Source organism: Botryllus schlosseri, chromosome 14 (genome assembly GCF_051294905.1).
Source record: "Botryllus schlosseri isolate E-star chromosome 14, Bs_hap1, whole genome shotgun sequence".
In the NCBI taxonomy this organism is placed as follows: domain Eukaryota; kingdom Metazoa; phylum Chordata; class Ascidiacea; order Stolidobranchia; family Styelidae; genus Botryllus; species Botryllus schlosseri.
In genome coordinates this window covers 19,341,911-19,365,619 of record NC_137249.1, presented here as the reverse complement: position 1 = coordinate 19,365,619, position 23,709 = coordinate 19,341,911, and the positions used below count along the sequence as shown (strand labels likewise).

The 23,709-nt window shown below is 39.8% G+C and overlaps 1 protein-coding gene, 1 long non-coding RNA gene and 1 other non-coding gene across 3 annotated transcripts; all 3 read right to left on the bottom strand.

Moving 5' to 3' along the window:
* Nucleotides 1–9,456: 9,456 nt before the first annotated feature.
* On the bottom strand, nucleotides 9,457–12,272 carry LOC145455808 (uncharacterized). The gene is made up of 2 exons (XR_013920423.1): nucleotides 10,778–12,272; nucleotides 9,457–10,091 (listed from the first exon to the last, which is right to left on the bottom strand). It is a non-coding gene; the product is annotated as an uncharacterized LOC145455808 (long non-coding RNA).
* A 2,795-nt stretch (nucleotides 12,273–15,067) lies between these two features.
* LOC145454959 (uncharacterized) lies at nucleotides 15,068–17,881 on the bottom strand. Its single transcript, XM_080332886.1, has 6 exons — nucleotides 17,699–17,881; nucleotides 17,506–17,639; nucleotides 16,138–16,211; nucleotides 16,004–16,072; nucleotides 15,468–15,551; nucleotides 15,068–15,380 (listed from the first exon to the last, which is right to left on the bottom strand). The coding sequence occupies exons 1-6, from the start codon at nucleotides 17,798–17,800 to the stop codon at nucleotides 15,211–15,213; spliced, it is 633 nt and encodes a 210-aa protein (XP_080189012.1). The 5' UTR covers nucleotides 17,801–17,881; the 3' UTR covers nucleotides 15,068–15,210.
* A 3,872-nt stretch (nucleotides 17,882–21,753) lies between these two features.
* On the bottom strand, nucleotides 21,754–21,826 carry Trnak-cuu (transfer RNA lysine (anticodon CUU)). The gene has a single exon. It is a non-coding gene; the product is annotated as a tRNA-Lys (tRNA).
* Between the last annotated feature and the right edge of the window lie 1,883 nt (nucleotides 21,827–23,709).

The window sequence follows — 23,709 nt, the reverse complement described above, 5'->3', positions numbered from 1 at the left end:
TTAGATTATACATCCCTACCGTGCCGTAATATCTATATCGCTTCAGTCCAATATGCTGTATTTTCATTTGACCCATAAGCAATGTTCCCTCTAATTTTTCACGAGTCTGCGCGCACTCACCAGCGCACTGCGCGGTCCCTTGGACAACAGTGAATAACGACTAAAAAAGGTCATCACTTCGGCTTTCATTTGCGTATTTACGCGTATTTTGAGCCACGATTCGAGTAAAAACGAAGGTTTAACATATATTTCCAATGCGACTTTATTTGGATCTCGCCATCTTCAAATTTATACAAAGTTCGAAGCTTATCAAAAGTTCAAGCACTTCTTTATACTTCTGTTCATCGACGTACTAACTTTTGTCGTTAGAAGCGTGTGTGTGAGGGGTGTGCATGTGCACTTGTCCAGCTCAAATCGCCACTTGAAATGTTGATTGATCGACTGATGGATTATTTGAAGGCGCACATGGTAGATATGAAAACCGTCTAGCTGTTATCGTCTGTTCGCGACAACCCGTAATCAGTACCGCCATTCCAACGACGCAGCACGGCCGTCGAGGTAATTATATTCGATTGATCGTAAATATTCCGAGTACCTTTTTGAGAACCGTTGATCTCTAGGTCCATAATTCCGTTAATAACTAATTCCGCTCCATTAAATCAGTATGAAATGACTGGAGGAGAATCGATTCTGGTTGTCGCCCAACCGAATACGCCGAATGGTGATGAAACGGATTCACCTATCATAAATATATTACGTATGCTCTTGTTCATAAGCGTTAGGGCATTGTCACTATTATTGTCTGCCAAGGAAAGGAAAGGAAAGATGTTTTTGATGTTTTTGCGGCATATACATCGACCCATGATACACATACACACAAGATGCTCTTGAAAGATGTTTTTGATGTTTTGCGGCATATACCCTGATTCATGATACACATACACACGATCTGCGCATATGCATACCATGAGTGGATGATGTGCATAGGCTGCTGGACAAGGAAGGCGCAATTTCTAAGTCTTGCAACACCTCTCCATGCTGTCTCATTAATGCATGAGCGCCAAGCGGGGAAGTCATGGATACCAGTTTTACTAATCTGTTTTTGGTCTGACCCGGCCGGGAATCGAACCCACGGCCTATACCGATCAAGAAGCCGGACGCTTCACCATTACGCTATCTTGTCGGCGTCGACTATTTACGAAACTCTCTTAAAGGCTGTTGTTGTTGTTTGTGTATTGGGTATTGATTCAACGCGGCAACGCGTTGTCACAAATCAAATTAAGTCGCAAGGATGCACGCATGTCACCTGTCTGTACCATTGATCAGTAAGACCACTAAAGCTTAGGCAAGTGCACTTTCCAGTGTTTGCTGTTTCGGAGCATCTACTCGTAACGTTGGTGAGGTGTATTAGCTCGGTACATGCTGAGATTTTCCTTCGTTGCTTAGATATTCAGGATAGTTTGGGAAAGTGTGTTACACGCATTGGTTCTAACTTAGAGCACTGATTAAACCAGTGCGGTCGAATCGCATACACTCATGTAAAAACGCAACATTTAGTAACTCGTGGTGCAATCTAATAGTCTTTTCTCCACTGAATACGCTACTCGACATACTTGGTATATGCATTTTACTGTCATCTCTTTAAAGCGAAAAACTTTGATTATCCGTAGTAATGGGGACTTGCAACCAATCTTCAAAAAATGCTCATATCAAAACATCATTTTCAGAATACATATGCTCGAGAAGAATCCATTAAAGGGTTCTGGAAGCGGAGCATGGACATTATGGACAACCATATAACAATCACGTATAATAAAGTCGTCTTTATGTTATTGTTACAGCAGCAAACACAGTTTGTGTTACTTCAACAAGTTTGGCGACACATTTGGGTGTAACAAGTCGTATACTTTGTGGATAGTATCTAAGCTAATACAATCATATTACACATCCAATGTTGCTCAAATTTACCCGACAATTGACCTGGAATTACCGTTCATAAGAGATCCATTATGCCGCGCTACCAAGCCGGAAATGAAGCCACCAACCACGACCCACCACCAACAACCATAATGCAGCAGATGCAGCAATTCACAATGAAAAATACTAACAGCTACAGTGCCCAAATCATCATTAGCACTGCTCTTAGTCGGTGTCTGAATGTATTTTTACTTCCAATTCGATCCATTACTTCTATATGATTGGAGTTATAAATGAAACCAGCAGTTCCACGACAGCTATGAGACGGTTGCTGACAGTGACGGTTCAGGTCAAATTGATTCGGTCACTGCACCATACTAATAACAATATTGGGTGGCTGGTACAGTTGACTGTAGTTCATCTAGCCTAGGGTTACCATATTTTTGTGAAGCAAATTCCGGACACTCTTTAGCGCTCACTAGCGGATTTAAAAATGAGGTATTACACATTGAGTGTCAATATGACGTCACACGAGCAAAGCATTGCCAAACGACTGTATACAGGAATGGAGTGGGACACATAGGTCATGAATTGGGCCCTCTGAAATGTGAGCTCTGGTGATTGCTACTTGCTATGGTGTGCAATAGATTTCTCCACTGGCCGGATGAAATCGTCTGGCGGGCCGTGTTTGGCCCGTCTGGATTGTGTTTGACAGCCCTGCTATCTACTGTTAGGTCGGTGCGGCTATCTGATTGTGTGTTTTTATTTTAATCAGGTCCGAATCAACATTTTTTCCGCCCCCTTCCGCCCAAAAAAAGAGCACTGATCTCTAACCCAGCATAGGGTAATCGATGTAACTTTTTGGACAATTACTATATGCATTTGACTGTGAAATTTTATGAATGAATTCTTCAATAATATTGATTCTCCCATTAGGCTACCATAAAATGCACCAGCAGGTTGCACATCCGGTGATTTCCAACCTTTAATAGTCGCGACCTCATTTCAAACTTTAAAATGTTCCGTGTCCCAGCTAAAAACTTGATAAGCTGATTGCTAAAAAAATTTAACTTGCCCAAACTTACTCCCGGCCTAGGACGGTGATTACGTCCAACATCATCGCGATCCCCAGATAAAGGTAAACGACCCCAAGATTTGGAACCACTATCTGTGACTAAAGCATCTAATCGGCGTTGACCAACTCTAGTACTATACCGTTTGCTTATAATTGCGATTACCATTGGACTTATTTCAGTAAATGATGGTAATTTATATTTATTTTGATTGCATTTTTTGGCGAAAGTGGTGCCTGGTGCCCACACTAATATAAATATACGTGTCATTACCTCGCGCGCAGCGCGAAGAAGAATTTTGAATATCATAAATCTGCTTGAAAAAAATATTGTTTATGTTGATTTACGAAAAACTTTTCAGCCTACTTCAACCCTTCAAAATTCCGGACATTTAGGCATATTTTAGAAATTCCTCCCGGAAGCAGATTTTTCAGCGAAATTCCGGACATGTCCGGGAAATTCCGGACGTATGGCAACCCTAATCTAGCCGCCATTCAACAAAAATGTAGTTCTTGTATAGTTTGGGTTTTCAGTGTCACCCATTGAAATAAGTAGCTAGTAGCCTAACGAAGCTGTTGCAATTTTTGTACGCATCGCACTGATTATATCGCAATCAAATTACCGCAATGGTAAACATCGCCATTCAATCATACCAAGCCAACGCTCAAATCGCAACCTCTGCCGAAAAAGCAATTGTAAGGACACCAGTATAGTTATATCGGTATGGCATAACCCTCCGAGTGAGGACGAAGAAGGGAACAGAAGAAGAGCGCGCGCACGATTCTATATTCTTGCGATATTCAGTGCAGAACCTGCCGAAAAACAAATCAGGACGAAACTAACAGTCTCGTCGGCTTGGTATTTGATACCATTGACGTCGCTTTTTCACCTGAATTTCTTCACTGGAATGAAGTCATCATCCTATACAAGGTTTGTCTGATTCGTTGTACATGCCGTTCGGGACGAGAGATAAACAGGGATATCTAGTTCTAGATATCCCGGGAGATAAACGAACGCAGACTGTATGAGCCCCGTTATTGAAAATAGCTTCGGCCTCACAGCGGTAACGAAGGTTATTTTGGTCTTCAATTCGGCGATCGGTTATCCTACGTCAATGGTGGCCAACCTGTGGTTGCGATGTATCGTTATGCGGTCGTTAACGCGTAATCTAAAAAACATGTGCAATTGTACGCGCAATTCCGATTTACGAATTGTCCCGCAAGTAGACACACTGATTAAATAGCATATATTCACAGATGAAGCTCGTCATTCTTTGAAAATGTTAACCGTGTTTGGAGCGAGAGTCCGAAACTACTTTAGTATCAACTTCACAATCTCTACCTATCATCAAGCTCAAGCCTGTAACTGTCACTGTGATTGCTCAAAGGTCACCACCTTCGCCGTCAGAATGGAACGAAAAGCTATGCTGAGATTTATTGGTGTTATGGTTCTTAGAGTGTTTTTCCAACAGTTTGTGGTCCGATTGTGCTGGCGTGCACTTGCTTTCGCGTTTTGTCGTGATTTAGTTTTGTCCTTGCATTTTGAAATTATTCCAAATTTGCAAGCCCTAGTAGCCGACGGAAATGTATAGAATTGTTTGAAATTAGAAATATGTGAAACGCTGCCACGAAAAATATTTTTAGAAAGGAAGTGGACAATGATGCTCAATTGCTCTGTAATGGGGGCGCCGAAAGTGGTCGCGTGAAGTTTTTGTGTCCCGAAAAGGGGTCCGCCCTGTTTGTGACATGAGGCGTACTGTTTCCACAATTAGAAACTGTCATGTGCAGTATACTCACAAGGCAACAGCGAAACGCAAGCGCTGTCTGCGATGTGAAGTCTGCAAGTAGTTAATTTAACATGGGACACCCCAATCCTATGTCTATGTCTATTTATAATTGCCGATGGTCCACATCTCTTAAGCTAATAGTAGCAACTGTATGAGTAGTGGATCCCGTCAGTTTAACGTCGACTTAATTATTTTAATTAATTATGATCGAGAGTAGACTGTCTGTACGTTTGATCTGGACAAGAGTGGGATGCCTCTCATTTGCTGCACTAAGTTCTCTTGGTATTGCTGCTCTTGGTTTAGCCGTTTCGAAGCCAAATAATTCTCATTTTACTCTCAAGTATACAGAAAGAAATATGTGAAAGGATTTGTCACAAGTTAAAGAACAGTGAATAAATTTCTCTATTTGTACATGAGCATAATTCTACAAGGCTATACGTCTTTGGTGTGTATAAACTACTAGAATAGTACTCATTGCACACATGGGATAAATATCTATAACGATTAGTGTATTTGCTCATAGTTTACTCTCATTGGAATCTGTGTGAAAGCAAAATTTGGTACCAGAAAGTACCGATACGGCTTGATTTGCGCCCTACATTGCAGTGAAAATTCAGCAAATACACTTATTTTTCACCGACGTGTTTACAGTCTGTGTAGTTAGAATGTATATTAAATTGGCATATATTACGGTAGGGTTCCAAATCACATATTGCATCAGTAATCAAAGCAAACTATAGGCGAGAGAGCAGATATACGGTCATTAGGTAAGGTATGACCTTATCTGGTAGTCCTATATGAAGTTAGTTGTGATATGACAAGCGGACAAGCTTCAAATGACTGCATACTAGGGTTGTGACTAGGAAAAAAATCGCCTGTAGCAGGAATTGATGAGAATTTTGATATAAATTTAAAACAATTATTATCATTTTGTTCAAATCCGAAAAAAAATGTCCCGCACAAACCAACTTCAATTTTCGACACTGGTCCAAATATAGAAAAAATTTACAATTCAAAGGTATTCTTTGCTACAAATTTAATCTTCATATATGTGTCCTTTTGTACTTCTGGTAAAGTTCATTCATCAATTTGAATTCCCTTTCTGTTATTATGTTAGTGCCAGGGACATCTACGACGGACATATCCGATTTCCAATGGGGTTTTGGGGCACTTTATCGCTGCAGGACATTCTACCGCAAAGATAGCAGCAAATAATCTTTGGTATACTCTAGAGCCCGATCGATATTGGATTTTTGGGTCGATACCGATAAAACCGATATCTCACACATTGACCGAGAACCCCAATACATTCATAGTACGTAGTACTGATCTGGAAACCAAAGATTGGAGACGGGTCATTATTCCCACACACCGAGCTAGTTTTGATATTGTGCATTCAATATGCTGCTTTCAAGACAATTTGAAATCAATGGTGACGCCGAGATATTTTGCTGAGTCACATATTGAGATTTGTTTATGATTGATGTTCACAGTGAAATTATGACTGGCATTATTTAAAACGAGCATCTCGGTCTTATCTGCATTCAAACTTAGTTTGTTTGCTTGCAGCCATCTCGACACTTTTGGGAGTTCCCTATTCACAGATGCATGCAAATCATCGACAGTGTTGGAGGTTATGAAGAGGTGAGTATCATCAGGAAATAGCGTTGTGCGGAATAAAGATGCATTAACAATGTCGTTAATATAAATGAGGAAAAAAGTCGGTCCAAGGACTGAGCCTTGTGGCACTCCACAAGTTATATCTCTGGTAGTCGTTCTTAATGTCCCCAGTTTAACAAATTGTTTGCGGTTTGACATGTAGCTTTCAAGTAGAGTTGCTGCAATACCCCTGATTCCATAGTGTTCTAGCTTGTATCTTAAGATTCTGTGGTTAACTGTGTCGAAAGCTTTGCGGAGATCGATAAAAATGCTGCAGCCACTTTCTTTTTGCTTGATGGTTTTGTAATAGTCCGTTACAATTGATAGTATTGCATGGTTGGTATTGTGGTTGGATCTGAATCCATGCTGGGTCGGAGACAGTACTGCATTCAATTCAAAAAGTTCTTAAGTCGGCAGTCAATCAGTTTCTCAAAAACCGTGGTAAGATTTGGCAAAACAGATATTGGTCGGTAGTTAGAAATTAGCTTTTTACAGCCTTTCTTAAACACTGGCATTACTCTGGCAGTTTTCAGTGCATCTGGGAAAATGCCTAGACGTAGCGACTCATTAAAGAAAATGCATATAACATCACCAATCAGACATGGGGTGATTACTTCGTGAATGTAATCGATTGCGATTACGATTACTTCTGAATGACGCGATTACGATTACGATTACGATTACAGCAAAATCAGGAAGTAGTCGATTACGATTACGATTACATTGGAAAAGTAATCACGATTACTCACGATTACATTTATTTTGCATCTTAGAAATTATATTGGAATACAATATATGGATTGCGCTGTAAGGCCTAATGAGATAACAACTTTCTTTAAAAAAGATGCGACATTTGTTTGTAACGTCATAAAGTAACCATTGCCCATTTTATAGAAGACGATTTATCGCACCCAACGATTTGCATTCTTGCTACGTCAACAACTGCCGCACCCTAAATTTCCTAATGGGGTGGAGAGCGAGCTCGAAAGGAAATCAAAAGTAGGCCTAATTCGTAAACCAACACAAATTATAGACTATTTTTGAGAGATTTCGTGAACTTGAAAATTGTCTACGAGCATCGCGATTTAAATGTCTCTACATAGCTTGATTTTAAAATACTTACGTCTCCTCCTCAAGAAAAAAAGCATGCATAATTTATAGTAACAGGCATTTAGATGCCAGTCAATACCGCGCCACGACACACCAAAAGACATGCAGTTTCGGCCAACATACGAATCCACGAAGTGTGCTACTAATGAAAGACATTGGCCGAAACTTGGGGTATGTGTCCGCTGTCTATTGTCAATAGCCGCGCTGGGTGGGCGTGACTAATAGTATAGTCCGGTCCGTCCAATTTGAGCCCACAATGCAAATGCCGCCCGGGCACCCACAGAGCATTAAAGACATGGCAATTTGTGTGTGCGTCTCACGCAAGTATTTCTTTTAGTCTGCTACGTCTGGGCCACTACAATGTCTCTTTGATTATATAACAGACCGGAGGTCACGAATTAACAACACCCCCTAAAGTAATTATTACAAGATACCAGATGTTATAATTATGAATTACGTGCCCCCAGGTCATCAGGTATGAGGCCCCAAGATCAACGTTTCGAGTGGGGGACGATTTGCTGTTTAGGTCCTGATTCTAGCTACAAGCCACGCTAACATTGTATATAAGCCAATGGCTATGGCGGCAGGTCCAAATGTTGAGTGAAGCATTGTGAAATAACGCGCCCGTTTCAAGTAGAATCGTATGAGAATAAGAGAAAGTGAACATAAAATTCTGCCTTCAATTTAATACAGATAATGTAATACAAGCGGCCAATACGAGAAACGGCTCGGTTGTGATATATCTCAGCAGCTGTTGATTTTTAATGCTTCGTCGTGGAAACCGTAATGTTTTATTTGACGAGTAGGCCTACAATATTTCAAACCTTTGTCCGGTGTACTACTGTACGTTCGTGCTACAGAAGCCTACTGCTCGCCAAGCAGCAACGGTCAAACTGCGTTTAACTAAGCATAACCAAACAGCAATACAAAAGTTACTATTTTAAACTAGGAAGAGAGGTGATTAACTATCCTGATAACCTGATATACAGCAGGGTGAGTGTTCTTACAATCACACCAATGTACATCGAATATCTATTCACTATGTGTGGATTGCTGGATACTTCATACTTACGCAAGACGAGCAAATCTAATAGGCCACTTCTGACGTAATAATGAGCAGTGTCATTTGGAAATCTGACGTTTGTGCTATCACTAACTGGTATAATCCTTGATCATGTTCGCGAATATTCAGTTTATGTCATAGTCCTGTACAAATAAAAAGTAATCGTTCTTTCATAAATAAATCGATTAAATATGGGAAGTAGTCGATTACGATTACGATTACTTAGGAATATTTTCGAATGTAATCGATTGCGATTACGATTACTTGAAAATGCTGTAATCGTCGTAATCGATTACGATTACTAATCGCGATTACCCCATGTCTGTCACCAATAATATTAAAGACTAGCTTCAGAAAGTGAGTTGGGATGAGATCGGGTCCTACTGCTTTGTTACTTTTCATTTCAGATAATACGATCGCAACTTCTCCTTCGCTCGTCGGCTCAAGAAAAATGGATTTCTGAGGGCCAGGACTCAAGTACGAGAGAAAGTCATCGGAGGAGTTTGGTATTGAAGCTGCAAGATCCGGACCAATGTTGCAAAAATACTGATTGAACTTTTCTGCTACTGCAAGCTGGTCTTTGATGATGCGAAAATGCGATAATGCGATAATATTATGTTGGCTACCAATGTATTGTGGTTTATGAAAACCCTTGCTCATCACTTCAATTTGCAGTTTCACAACTATCCCATCATCTGCCACATGAAATTGGCCCTGCCACATCGTGCTAAAGAATTTGAATCTCGAACGCCCTTAAACCCACGCGGTATTGAGGAGTATATTGAAATTGTCAGCAATACCTTCAACAACTACAAAATTCCTCCACTCTCAATTGACAACTACAACCGCCATTTTGAAAAATTTATTGAGGAACTGCGGGCAGCCCTCGACACATCTTTCCCAATTAGGAAAGTCAACCGCAATGCAAGGCGCTTGAAATCGAAACCCTGGATTGGTCATGACATACTAGTTGCGATCAAAACAAGGGATTGGATGCATAAGCACTACTATCTGCAAGGCACCATCGAAGGCAAAAAAGTGTACAAAAAATATGCAAACCAAGTAACGCATATGAAAGAAAATGCTAAAAAAGCATACTTCCAAAAAAGATTTGAAGAGTGCTCCAAAGATCCCAAGAACACATGGAAATCCATTGGAGAAATTAATAATAATAATAATAATAATATAATAATTTATAGAGCGCCGAATATAACAATATATCATTACGACACTAGGGCGCTGTACATAAAAGGTAATGCTCCCAAGAGTGCTGATGACATCGAGCTACTCGAGAATGGCAGCATCATCAAAGACCAGCTTGCAGTAGCAGAAAAGTTCAATCAGTATTTTTGCAACATTGGTCCGGATCTTGCAGCTTCAATACCAGACTCCTCCGATGACTTTCTCTCGTACTTGAGTCCTGGCCCTCAGAAATCCATTTTTCTTGAGCCGACAAGTAAAGGAGAAGTTGCGATCGTATTATCTGAAATGAAAAGTAACAAAGCAGTAGGACCCGATCTCATCCCAACTCACTTTCTGAAGCTAGTCTTTAATATTATTGGTGATGTTATATGCATTTTCTTTAATGAGTCGATACGTCTAGGCATTTTCCCAGATGCACTGAAAACTGCCAGAGTAATGCCAGTGTTTAAGAAAGGCTGTAAAAAGCTAATTTCTAACTACCGACCAATATCTGTTTTGCCAAATCTTGCCACGGTTTTTGAGAAACTGATTGACTGCCGACTAAAGAACTTTTTTGAATTGAATGCAGTACTGTCTCCGACTCAGCATGGATTCAGATCCAACCACAACACCAACCATGCAATACTATCAATTGTAACGGACTTTTACAAAACCATCAAGCAAAAAGAAAGTGGCTGCAGCATTTTTATCGATCTCCGGAAAGCTTTCGACACAGTTAACCACAGAATCTTAAGATACAAGCTAGAACACTATGGAATCAGGGGTATTGCAGCAACTCTACTTGAAAGCTACCTGGCAAACCGCAAACAATTTGTTAAACTGGGGTCATTAAGAACGACTACCAGAGATATAACTTGTGGAGTGCCACAAGGCTCAGTCCTTGGACCGACTTTTTTCCTCATTTATATTAACGACATTGTTAATGCATCTTTATTCCGCACAACGCTATTCGCTGATTATACTCACCTCTTCATAACCTCCAACACTGTCGATGGTTTGCATGCATCTGTGAATATGGAACTCCCAAAAGTGTCGAGATGGCTCCAAGCAAACAAACTAAGTTTGAATGCAGATAAGACCGAGATGCTCGTTTTAAATAATGCCAGTCATAATTTCACTGTGAACATCAATCATAAACAAATCTCAATATGTGACTCAGCAAAATATCTCGGCGTCACCATTGATTCCAAATTGTCTTGGAAGCAGAGAGAGAGAGAGAGATATGATATTCTTTTTCGCCTGCACCATCGAGATGCTTTGACGACGGAGTTGCGATACGGCCCCATGAGGTCATCTAGTCTGCGCCCCCGTTTTTTTTCTCCTCCATGCTATCCGTAATTGCTGAGCGCCTAGCAGGATAGCTGCGGATACCATTTTTCGAGTCTTTGGTATGACCCGGCCGGGGAACCCACGACCCACCGCTCGACAAACCGGACGCATAACCATTACACTATCTCGCAGCATATTGAATGCACAATATCAAAACTAGCTCGGTGTGTGGGAATAATGACCCGTCTCCAATCTTTGGTTTCCAGATCAGTGCTACCATCTACTTCTCTCTTTTCCACTCTCATCTGCAATATGGAATCGTAGTATGAGGAAATGCATGCACAACATTTTTGTGCAGAATTCGAACCCTGCAAAACCGTGCGATACGGCTGATCTCATCTGTACCTTTACGTACCAATTTATCGCCTTACTACCGTAAGCATCGAATTTTGCGAGTTGATGAACTATATCGCTTCGAAGTATCAAAAGTTGTTCACAAATATTTCTCCAATAGTCTGCCTCCTGTGTTTGATGACTTTTTCATACCTGCTAAACATGTCCATTCCCATTACACGAGATCCTCGTCTAAAGGAAACATCTACTTACCCCCACCCAATAGCAACCTAACTAAGAGATCTATCGACTACTCGGGACCTATCATCTGGAATGCATTACCACCACATATCCGTGAATTGCCTTATAATGGATTCAAAAAAGCCCTACTTGATCACCTCTTGTCGTTACACTAACACTGTTGCCCTACCTCGCCCAGACATTGCTTCATTGATCATTTGCCACCATTGTTTAATTTTTTTTCTATTTTCCTTTAACTAAACATTTCTTTACAGCCAGACTGTTCAGAGTCAAGTGTACCTGTTTGATGCTGGTGTGATCAGACTAGATGACCTTCACGGTCTTATCGATCATTCCTATCTAATACCGAATACTGTGCACGCATATTTTCTGTACCACCATCACTGCCGTTTGTTATGTATTTTGGTTCGATGAAAATAAAGACTCTCTCTCTCTCTCAACAACGCCATTCCGCCGCCCAGTATCAACAGATGCTGAGTCACATATGATATGACATTTTCAAATTTTCATCATATTCCTCTAATCGGTATTCTAGACCGCTGAAAATATGTTGAGTTGTTCTACTTTCGCCTTTTCGAACAACCAGTTCGATTTGTGTCAGACAAGTTGAAATTAAACGATCTATATAGTCTACATCTAAAATCGACATTATTAATTATTTATTAATTATTTAATTTTGACTGTAAGCAAGAAAACGATAAGAATAATTCAATATGAGCGATCAAAATTTACCAAAATACTATTTTAAATCTTCGCAATTGGAATTGGGCCAGTTAAATTAAAATCAGTCGGTATATATATTATATAGTCTGTACCCACAAAAAAAGCCTATCCTTCATCCGGTGAAAACTAGAAAAATTTTGTTACCCAGTCTCAAGTTTTGGTAATTTTGCAATCAGGACACAAAAGTTCATCGTTTGTGACTACAGGACACACAAATTTTGATTTTTTTTTCTTGTCGTAACGCTACTGCATACGCCTCCCAGATATGTTTTTCGTGCCAGGAATTCGCAGGGTGATAACATGTCTGCTTCATCATCACAGTCCCTAGTTACCATGTGTGATTAACTGATTATGACCAAGTAACAGCATGTAATTCTGCCATCGGACAGCACCTATTGAAACACCCATAGTGTGCAAAACTTTACAATAACAATCGGTTTTCCATAGTTGCCCGTGGTCGTTCTCTTTTTCATTTAAAAGTCTTTGAATCAACCATTATAAAGCTGCCAAAGCCGATCCTCTGTCGCCAGAAGGAATATCTCTACACGCTGGGAATCTTTCATTAGTGTTGTTTTGTTATTCGGCTGTTTACAGCTAGGGCTGGGCAAAATCGAGTACCTGAGTGATTCGATTCTGAATCACGTACTATGCTTCGAGTCGAGTCGAGTATTCGAGTATCACACATTATGACGTCATAACAGAATGTAATATGTCAAAGTTCAAATATGTACCTTTTATGCCACAGCAAAGAATATAATGCCTGTTATCCACCACATTAAAGATGCTTTGATATTTTTTCGACCATACCGATTTCATTGCACTTCGTGACAAGGTTATGGGATGATTATGACTTCGAAAATGTGTTATTTCACGTAAGCTTTGTAGCTTTGTACTATGTTTCGTATGCTTCAATGCAGCCAATCAGTGTTTTAAGCCTTCCACATTGGAAACTAGCATCAAAACTATAATTCTCGTTGATAAATTAACTTTCAGTGGCGAGGAGCTTGTAATTTCAGTACTCGAAAATATCGTCTTTTACTGCTCGACTCGAATCATTAAAATTAATACTCGATTCAGATTCGAGTACTCGAATCATTGTGCCCAGCCCAGAAATGTCTTTTTCAGCCTTTTGTCGCGAATTTAAATCTCATTTACTCTTGTCATATTGAAGTTAGTTAGATTTGCATTGTAATTGCCGTTTATTGGATTTGATAATCATACGTTGCCAAATTGTTTCTTTTTTAGAATTTGAACTGACAACTCTGTACATTTATCCATCTTCTATTTATTTGTTGTTTTCATTGCATTTCATTCTTTAGTTTACTTCTTAATTATTGTTGCCTGTTACTCTGTTGTTGTTCCAACTTACCACTGTTCTACCTGTTTTTAATTTATTCTTGACGCGAGACTCTATTAAAAGACGATTTTTGTACTCCATCGCTGCAGCTGACTAGATGGTCCCTAAGGAACCGTATCGCTGCAACATGTATTTTGTTTTTGAATGTATTTTTTTTGCTCAATAAAAACTCTCTCTGTCTCAAACTCTCTCTGTCCTATTTACAGCTGATTTTGTGTGTGCTGTACCGTAACCGCGCGCTGTTTACTAGCGTTCGAGCTACTCTGTGTATTTGTCATTATCACGTCACAACGCCAAAATTTTATCTATATTTCGAACTTGGGTAACCTCATTTACTGTCGTTCATTGCTGAAAAGAGCCAGTCGAAAAGCTTCCAGTGGAATAAATTTGGCAATATGAACGTATTGTTTGCTGCAAGAATTGTTATATTGTTCCCATACGCCGATATTTGCGGTTCAAGTGTTCCGGAAAGGTCAAATTGCTGCTACCGGGTTGCTTCAAGTAATTTAGACTCCCTAGCACCACCTGCCGGGGATATATGTCGTATTATTCTGAAGCTCTCGATTTTATGAAAGAACTCATAGACCTTTATTGACAGTTCACACTTCCCTATGGATATGTTCTCAGATAGGGGTTTCATGGTGGAAATATGTCTTACGAGTACCAATTGGTCACAAGTATACCAGAAAAAAAGAGTTTTGCTTTTTGTAAGGCTATAGGGCAGGGGTGTCAAACATACGGCTCGCCAGACGATTTCATCCGGCCCGCGAAGCAATTCTGAGTAGATTTAAAAATTCTTTTATTTTCCAGCACATTTGTAACAAATGTTGAGAATAAATGTGTTGCGACTTGCTACTTAAAAATCCAATAATCCGAGTATTATCTATATATTCTTTTAAGGTATTGGAGTCAAAAGCACGTACGAGTACGAGGCAACATTTTGGAAACAGTTGACTGGTAGGGCCCGCAAGCTATTTGAAGGCTTGAATCCGTTCGCACCGTAATTTGAGTTTGACACCCCTGCTATAGGGGTTAGACCGTATATGGGTAACTGTTCTGCTTTCAAGTCCGAAGTGGTGAGCTAGCGATGACTTTCTATGCGTCAATAATTAGTCAAAACCCCTCTGAAACCGTTTTCGACCCATAATCCACTAATGTACAGTTAGTACAGGGATATCTAAACACAGTTTTAGATATCCCTGGCTAGTAGGCGCTTATCCTGGCTATCGTCCTCGCAATCCCATTCAAGTTGAAAACGGCAAATATCATATCTTAATTTGCCCATCCAAAACGTTTGAGAAGGGGACAAGACATATCTGACTCGAATATTTATTTAGGTGTAAGCCAATATAAAAATACACAGACAAAAGAGTTGATGATGCGCATAGAATGAAAAAAGTTTCACAGACGATCCAATAAAATATTTCCCGTACACTTATAAATGCTTCACATTTCATTACTGAACTGGTCTTTTTCCTAATCGATTCCGCCTGTTGATAATTTCCTTACAATTCAACTTGATCGGAATTGTCGTGATATTATTTTGCTTGAGAACTCCATGTATTCGTTTCTCTAGCAGCGGCGTGACTCGCTTGTGCATCGTGTAGGCGGTAACTGATACATCACCTAAGAAATATCAAAGCAGTTTTGACATTTGACAGAAATTTGATTGGAATTGGAACAGGAACTTGACGTTGCAATCGAAGAACGTACCTGTTGGCATGCATGTAGATGTTATGAAATAGTTCTTATAGTCGGTCAGGAAAGACACCAAACCAGCCAGTGGTGAGTCAACGACTGAAACAGAACATATTTCTATAGTGAGTTATACGAAAATACGCCCAGACAATCATTTCTCTCCACCAATTCTCCACTAGCTATTACTCAATTTTGACCGGTCGCTTGTAAAGCTTTGTGGTTGGACCGTACCCCTAACTAAACCCAACGAATGCAGCCCACCCTCTATTAGCTATCGATTCGAATAAGGGAATACATCTCAACTTGGCTATTCGGAGCAGTTTCGTATACTTCCTTCATTTACAGACTTCGGATTACAGGTTATGATTAGTTTTATGTTATCATTTATTGATTAAATATGAAATATTACATGGATTGCGACCTAATCTCCCAATATCCTATGGTCAGTGCACTCTGTAACATGTGAGTGATTTACTCACCTGTCGGTTAATCTACTGCTATGAATTATACAAAAGATAAATCCAGATTATGATAATATATTCAAAACTAACCTTCGCGAAATATCTTCAATCTGTCTTTGATCGATAAATTGTGAATGAGGACGTTTCTCCAAGCTCTTCCTGAAAATACAAGAATATAAGTGGTGAAACGTCCATAGATTCTGAGCGAATAGTAGCGCTGTTACCGAAGCGAGGTACTCTGTACACAGCCGGGGACTGGTACCGTCCTGTGATTTCATATATTTGATGTGCTTGCGACCTATGGCGAAAATAGAAAATGAATATTGGCAGCAGTGCCGTACAGCGAGTTTCAAGGTCGCAGAGCAGGGGTGGGCAAACTACGGCCCGCGGGCCGCATGCGGCCCGCCACGCCGTTCTGTGCGGCCCGCGAGAGTCTAAAGAAACTTTTTAAAAATTTTGATAAAATGCGTACTAAAAATCGAATTAATACAGGGACTTGATTAACTATTTCTTAGTATATTTCACCATGATAATTCTAAGACAGTGGTTTTCAAACTGGTGGGCGCGCCCCCCTTGGGGGTGTGAAAGCATCTGAAGAGGGGCGCGAAGCTGAGCTCAACTTAAGAAAATTTTCGCGCTTCGCGCGATTTTCATACCATTCATAGTTGTTGCTATGTCTTTAGTCTGAATTACATATTTAAAAATCTCTCATCCACAGTCGTAACCTTCCATGCCATCAAACTACCCATTAGGTTTGCTAGCTTCCTGGTTGCGTTTTGTGATATGACGATAAGGGGGCGCGAAATCTTTGACCATCATAAGGGGGTGGGCACGTGCCTTAAAAAGTTTTAGAACCACTGATCCAAGGTAAATACTTAATATCACAGTGGGATAGCTGCAACGAGATTGACATCATTTGAATCACCAGTGGGCTTTCAGATTGGCCACTTCATTTTCAATTATTTTAGTGATATGCTCATGAAAAACGATTCGGGCGTGTCTTAGGTAGATTCGTTGTCTGTATGCGTAGAATGGGGGTATTTATATTTTATCTACACATAGTAGACGTGTTTGAAGCTAACATGGTTATTATGCTGTCAGCATTGTGTGTCCTGGAACTGAGCCCAAAGTGGAATTCGTAAATCTATGAACAGATCGCTGCTCACAGATTTATATTTCAATCCTGTTCTAAGAATCGGGCCAAACCGACTTTCAACTCCATAGTTTTGACAAATTGGTTATTGAGGTCCGCCAGCCTATGAAATCTCGCCACTATATGTTTCTAACGCATGTACGATATCATCAAAGCAATACTTGGCTAGTTTTAAATAAGCACATATATTGTCTCCATGTCCTCACTATATAATCAAATATCAATATCGCGTTTTGGTTTATAATCCACATTTTATATAGTGCGGCCCGCGAATGAATTCAGATGTTGCATGCGGCCCGCGAGTTAAAAAGTTTGCCCACCCCTGTCGTAGAGGAACGGACCCCCTTAGACTCATATTTACAAATATATAAACCCATATAAAGAATGATTGCGTTTGATTAGCCTGGCTGAAAATGAGTTTCGTGTTTCAATTACTCACCCATACTTTTGATTAATGACGAAAGACTTTATACCGTTTCTGGTGGCACCAGATATTGTTACCCGTGAACACGAGAAATTGTCTTTGTACTCGTCCGCGGTGTGAAGCGCCCACATCCAGGGCCCTCTGGGTAACTGTAGAAACATTATTATCGATAAGAACTCCTGCTATCAGACAGAATCAGAGCGGCTACCTTTTTCCAATCGATATCCTGGGTCGGACGGTTCAAATCGCACGTCTTCTGACCTAGTGTATGGCCAACAATACATACTAGAAGAATTATTGTTCGAGTCATTATTTCTCTTCGTTGAATAAGATAGCGATGGCTATAAGACTATAATGCAGCTTGATTTCTTGCTCCTTCTTAGCCTCTATATATATACCGGAGCGAATGACCTTTTTCTATTTACCCTCAAATAATTCCATCAACTGGCGCAACTTGCAAGGCAAACATATTATAAATACCCAGGGAAAGCCATTGAGTCAAGGGCCTGATAATCCGTTCACGCCTACGAAAATATTTGTCGTTACTGCAAAGAGTTACTAAAACCCACAAACGTGTGAGCGATTTGCTAAAAATAATAATTTTGACGCACTTCGGGTGTGCTTTGGAATTTTATGTCGTACGACGTACCTGAAATACCTTGAAAAATGGAGCTTGTACGCATACACGAGCATCATTAAATAAACTGATTACGATCGTAGTGGTTACTATGCAAGTACTCGAAATGTCCTTTTCCTCTGTTGCAAACTAATTGCGACTATGACTCTATGCATAATTACGGGTATCGCCGCGTTCGACGTACAGTACATGCGTTGAGAGGCAATTAGCATGAACAAATCAACAGCGCCTATACAGGCAGGCGCTGATCGTGAAACTTTGTTGAGTGCTATTACCTTTTCTCGATAGTTAAGGTAAGGATAACCGTTGTACGGTACACGCCTTGTTGTCACCTGGTGCATGAAATAGAACACTTTGTTACATTTTCAGGGCTCCACCCTGTAACGGATGTCGATCATTATATCTTGTCAGGTCCGAAAACCTTTTTATCAATTTACCGGAATTCTTACAACTCTTATGAAGCATGTTGTCGAGAATTGATGCGCTAGTAGTTGTTGTTTATGATATTGCTGATGTTTCGACTACCAAGGTCATTTTTCACCTGGCCGGTAGGCTTTATTATGATCCCTGAGCTGCAGACTTGTAGAATGGCCCATTTTAGTTCTAGGCACACTATCGCTCGTGCGTCAATGCATAGTAATGTCAGCATTAAATTTGCAAGTTTCTCTGGAAAAAATCCGATCGTCTGGGGCTCTTCCGTAGTACTAGGAATTGGACCTCATTTTCGCGGATATTGCCGGTTTTTACCAATGGTCATCGGTATATGTAAGATTTTGCGACTTCGAGTCGGTGCCGCATTGTTATTATAACATGTGGAGCTTATTTGAGTTATTTCGACCATAATTTCATTTATCTTCAATTTTAGCGTGGCGAGGTAGCGTAGTGGGAAAATAATCCACAGCTGCAACACCAATGGGTTGTGGGTTCGAGTCCGACCAAGGTTGACTCCAGAATACCTATGCCTAAGTGTTGGAAGTTTATCTAGCCTCCTCCTCGCCATCTCATATGCGTTAGCGGCGTCTTAAAAACCCTAGAAATGGGCCATGCTAAAATTATGCAGCTACGGGAGGAGTATCGGCCTAGTGTAAATGACCATTGTAGTCGACAAACACCATGAATATTACAAACAATAACACCGATTTTAGAGCCTTTATAAGTTGTCTCTCAATGCCTTGAAAAATCTGTGTGTCAGCTGTTAGGGTTCGATATAAAGATTCGTAGTGATGGTGCTGCTGGTGGTGGTGGTCATGAATGGGCACCATGAATCGAATAATGGAATCAAAATGAGGCATTAATTCTAATGATTTGAGTCGAGTTGCGATAGATAATGCTTTCAGAAATTTGGAGGTGCGCGCTCGCAAGCGAATCTTGGTAGGTTCTGCATGTGAACCGTTCCATATAGGCTACTACATTTTCCGAGTCATTATAACATCTTCGGTTGAAATTCTTTGTATTTCAATTTCGGACCATTCTTCGCATGAAGCCTGTTAACCTGCATGCAGCATGTAAAGAAATTCAGCATGCAGCCTTTACCAATTAAAAAAAAATATTTGCTTTTTGTCGGGAAAGTTCACTCGAAATGTTCAGTTTTCCCGTTTGTGAATATTTTGTGACTGTCTGCTCTGAGCTATCCCTGCGATCACACAATAGCAAACACGAAACTCACCGCATGTATAGGTATATCGGCCGAATTGTCCTGGATAAACTAATCAATTTATTGACATCAACTAAATTAAAGAATGCATCGTTGTCTAATGTAAAAAAGCATAGGCACAGGATGCATCTAGTTGACATGTTTATTGTATCGTAAAACCGAAATCCGTCCGATTGGCGTGACTAGTAGGCTAATTATAATATTAGTATAAATGATTGAATATATCTATATGTAAACCGTCCCAGCGATACTTTCAGTACATTGATATTTTTCAACATCATTTGGATACGTAGCCTATACTTTCATATTCGTCGAATATAATCCTGACGCTTTAATTATTCTGAATATTGGTGGCATGAACTTTTGCTTTTGATGTTTTGCGTGAATGCAAAAAGTAGCGCCACCACACTCTGTATTATGATCACATGAAGATATAAATAAATGTAACATGTTTCTGCTAACAGACATTAATCGGTGGCGATCAGTAATTTCCTGTCGTGGATTAACGAAACAATGCGTTGTGCGTCACATTAGCCGTGATTTCACTTGCAGATTAGTTCTGTTTATGAATGTTAGGCTATTATATATATATTGTAAACTATACTATACTATGCTATATATTTTGTTTACTTGTTCCTATTTTGTTTATTCTGACCGGGCCGCTCTCGGCTTGTACAGAATGACAGTCGGAAATAGTAGTATATCATTTAACCACAGGGGAAGTAATCAATAATAAATCGTATGTGAAATCATCGGTGTCGTTACTTTACCAATACTTATTCGTATTTACTAGGGATGGTGTGAACCAATGAAAGGTTCAGGTTCGTGTGAACGCGAACCTTTTTGAAAGGTTCTGTGTGAACGCGAACGTGAACCTCATGACGTCACGTGACGTCATATTGCTAATTCCAACCCTACATTTCAGTAAAGTGATAGACTATATTGATGGACACGATACATAACGACGACTCGGGACACATAATGCCACAATGCTGAATTCCATTTTGACGCTTTAAACGTCGCCAAATGTATCAACCAGGGCAATCAAATGATATAATAATCCCATAAACCAATATCTTCCGTCGCTTTGCCAACAATTTCGACGAGGACTTGCAAGGGAATATAAGCTTACGCCTTAACGGTCAACGCCAGACCGGACAATGTATTCGGCGTCTGAGTATTGCTACGTTGATATTGAGCAGAGTGTAAAACGGGTTTCTATACTTGCTACCGATATTACCCCAATAACAAGTTATACAGCAGTAGCCAACACCCCAGTCGCACGGATTTGGTTTTTATGATACAATGAACATATGAAGAATGACACCGTACGCCTGCTGGATTTATTTTTATATCGGATAACGGTATCAAGTTTCTTGATTGGTTGAATGAGCATCATTCGCTGACTATAGCGTATTTGGTCTTGATGTTGTGTGATTTCGGGTCAAGCTCACAGCAGAGAGTCACTAAATATTCACAAACGGAAAGCTGGATATTTCGAGCAAATTTTTGTAACAAAGCAAGTAAGATTTTTGAGATTGTAAAGGTGTATGGTCGTTTAATGTTGATCTTTTTATGCTGCCAACGCCATGCATAGAGTGGCCCGCGCAGTTGAAATGCAATAAATTTCAACCAAAGATGTTATAATGAAGTGAAAATTTTAATATATAAAAAAAAGGTTCACAGTGCAGAACCTACCAAGGTTCGTTTGTGAACGTGAAACTCTAAATTTCTGAAGTTCACACACAGAACGCGAACGTGAACCTCGCGTTCACACCATCACTAGTATTTACATTTTGCAAAGCTTATCCAGTAGCAATTCGAACTACTAGAGACCTCATCACGAAATGTGTGTTTGCATCTAATTTAAAAATTCTTTTAAGTAAACCGTACTAGTAGTGAGATTGGTAAAATCTTATCGTGATCCCTAAAACTTTTTCGGTAGGTTATTAAATCGACTATGACAAAACCACGCCCAACGTGGGGCTCGAACCCACGACCGTTGGATTAAGAGTCCAACGCTCTACCGACTGAGCTAGCCGGGCGGTGCCGCCGCAGATGTTTGTTGAGCTATTTATTACTATAATGGTATAGCGGCCCGGTCTTCGGATTGGAAATGCTTTATTATTATTACGGAGCTTCACAATCACAAGCTAACTGCAACGTATCGACACCACAACATTCAACGGCATTACGCCGGCGGTCACACGACCGACCAGCACGACGGCCAGTCAATGTTCAATGCACTTGATCATCATAGTTTGTCTGTTTTTAATGGTCTCATAACAGAGTATAATACCCATTATGGATATTGAATTCAATAGCAGATTAATTGATCTGATCTCACAACGAGTTACCAATTCACAAGAAGCGACACGAAGTTGGATGAGGCTTGGACAACTATTGCCGAACGACTATCTACCAGCAGTAAGAATTTTTGTTACATGCCGAGTTTGTTTGTACGATTGTGTTCATTTATTGATATTGCAACTCTCTTATATTTAACATAGAAATTATCCATGGATTTGTTACAAAGAGCGTCATTTTACATCTGGTTCCTGATAATATTTCAAGTTTACTGTTGCTTGAAGCACCTATTGTACTTATTCATGGTTTTCATTATGACTGTCTTCATTTCAGTTGATGTATGCCAGAGACGGCGGAATAGTCTACGCACTCAATACGGAAGAAAGCATAAAAAGCAGCAAGATGTTCCCTCTGGGTAATCTACTCAGCCAACACAAACATGGCCATACTATACCCAGCTGAGTTTTCTTGATTCCATTATAAAAATACAAGGAGTAATGACAACATCCATATACATTTGGGCTCTTCAAAAATGACTTTTTTTTCTCAAATCGTACTGGTTACTTGATAAAATTGTTAGATTACCTAATTTAAGCCTACAAACAAAATTTGGTTCAATTCCAGCCAGTAACCGCTTTGCTACAGGAGAAGAAAGTTTCTATTTATTATGTAAAAATAAATAATAAAAAATTTGAAAATTTTCTGTTCACCCCATGAAAGTGTTAGGCTGTCTATAGAAACGATGCTCACCAAATTTGGTTCAATTCCAACCAGTGGAAGCGGAGTTATTGCCGTCGAAAAATTTGGATTTGAATAAAATAGTATTTACGGTGAGCACAACTATAATAAATAAACAAAGAATCGGTCACCGTAAATACTATTTTATTCAAATCCAAATTTTTCGACGGCAATAACTACGCTTCCACTGGTTGGAATTGAACCAAATTTGGTGAGCATCGTTTCTATAGATAGCCTAACACTTTCATGGGGTGAACAGAAAATTTTCAAATTTTTTTTATTGTTTATTTTTATATAATAAATAGAAACTTTTTCTCCTGTAGCAAAGCGGTTACTGGCTGGAATTGAACCAAATTTTGTGTGTAGGCTTAAATTAGGTAACCTAACAATTTTATCAAGTAGCCAGTACGATTTGAGACAAAAAGTCATTTTTGAAGAGCCCTAATATACATTTATTGGCATTTGTTTTAATTTTCTGTCTTAGCTTCAGAACTGTGGACAATTTTCTTACCCTTACTGAACTGAAGCGGAGACTGAATCATCTGCTGCTGATACCTCCTTGGAAAGAGATGAATGTACGAACTGAAATTTTTCTTTATAGTCGACTGTTTATGAAGTAATTTGTTGCATTAGTGGTTTCAGGTGACTTACCAAACACTGAGACACCAAAAGAGACACCAATATCGCAGGGGGAACAGTCCAGTATACGAAAGAGGCCTTGCAGTAATGGAGTGGACAAAGGCGGTGTCCAAGTGACCATTTTGACTTGATATTGCCCTTAATGTTGTAACCAGACATATCGCATGTCGATTTTAGTGTAGGCTACTCATTCACCTAGTCTGAGTGAGAGATGATAGAAGTAGACTCGGTTATCCCAAACTTT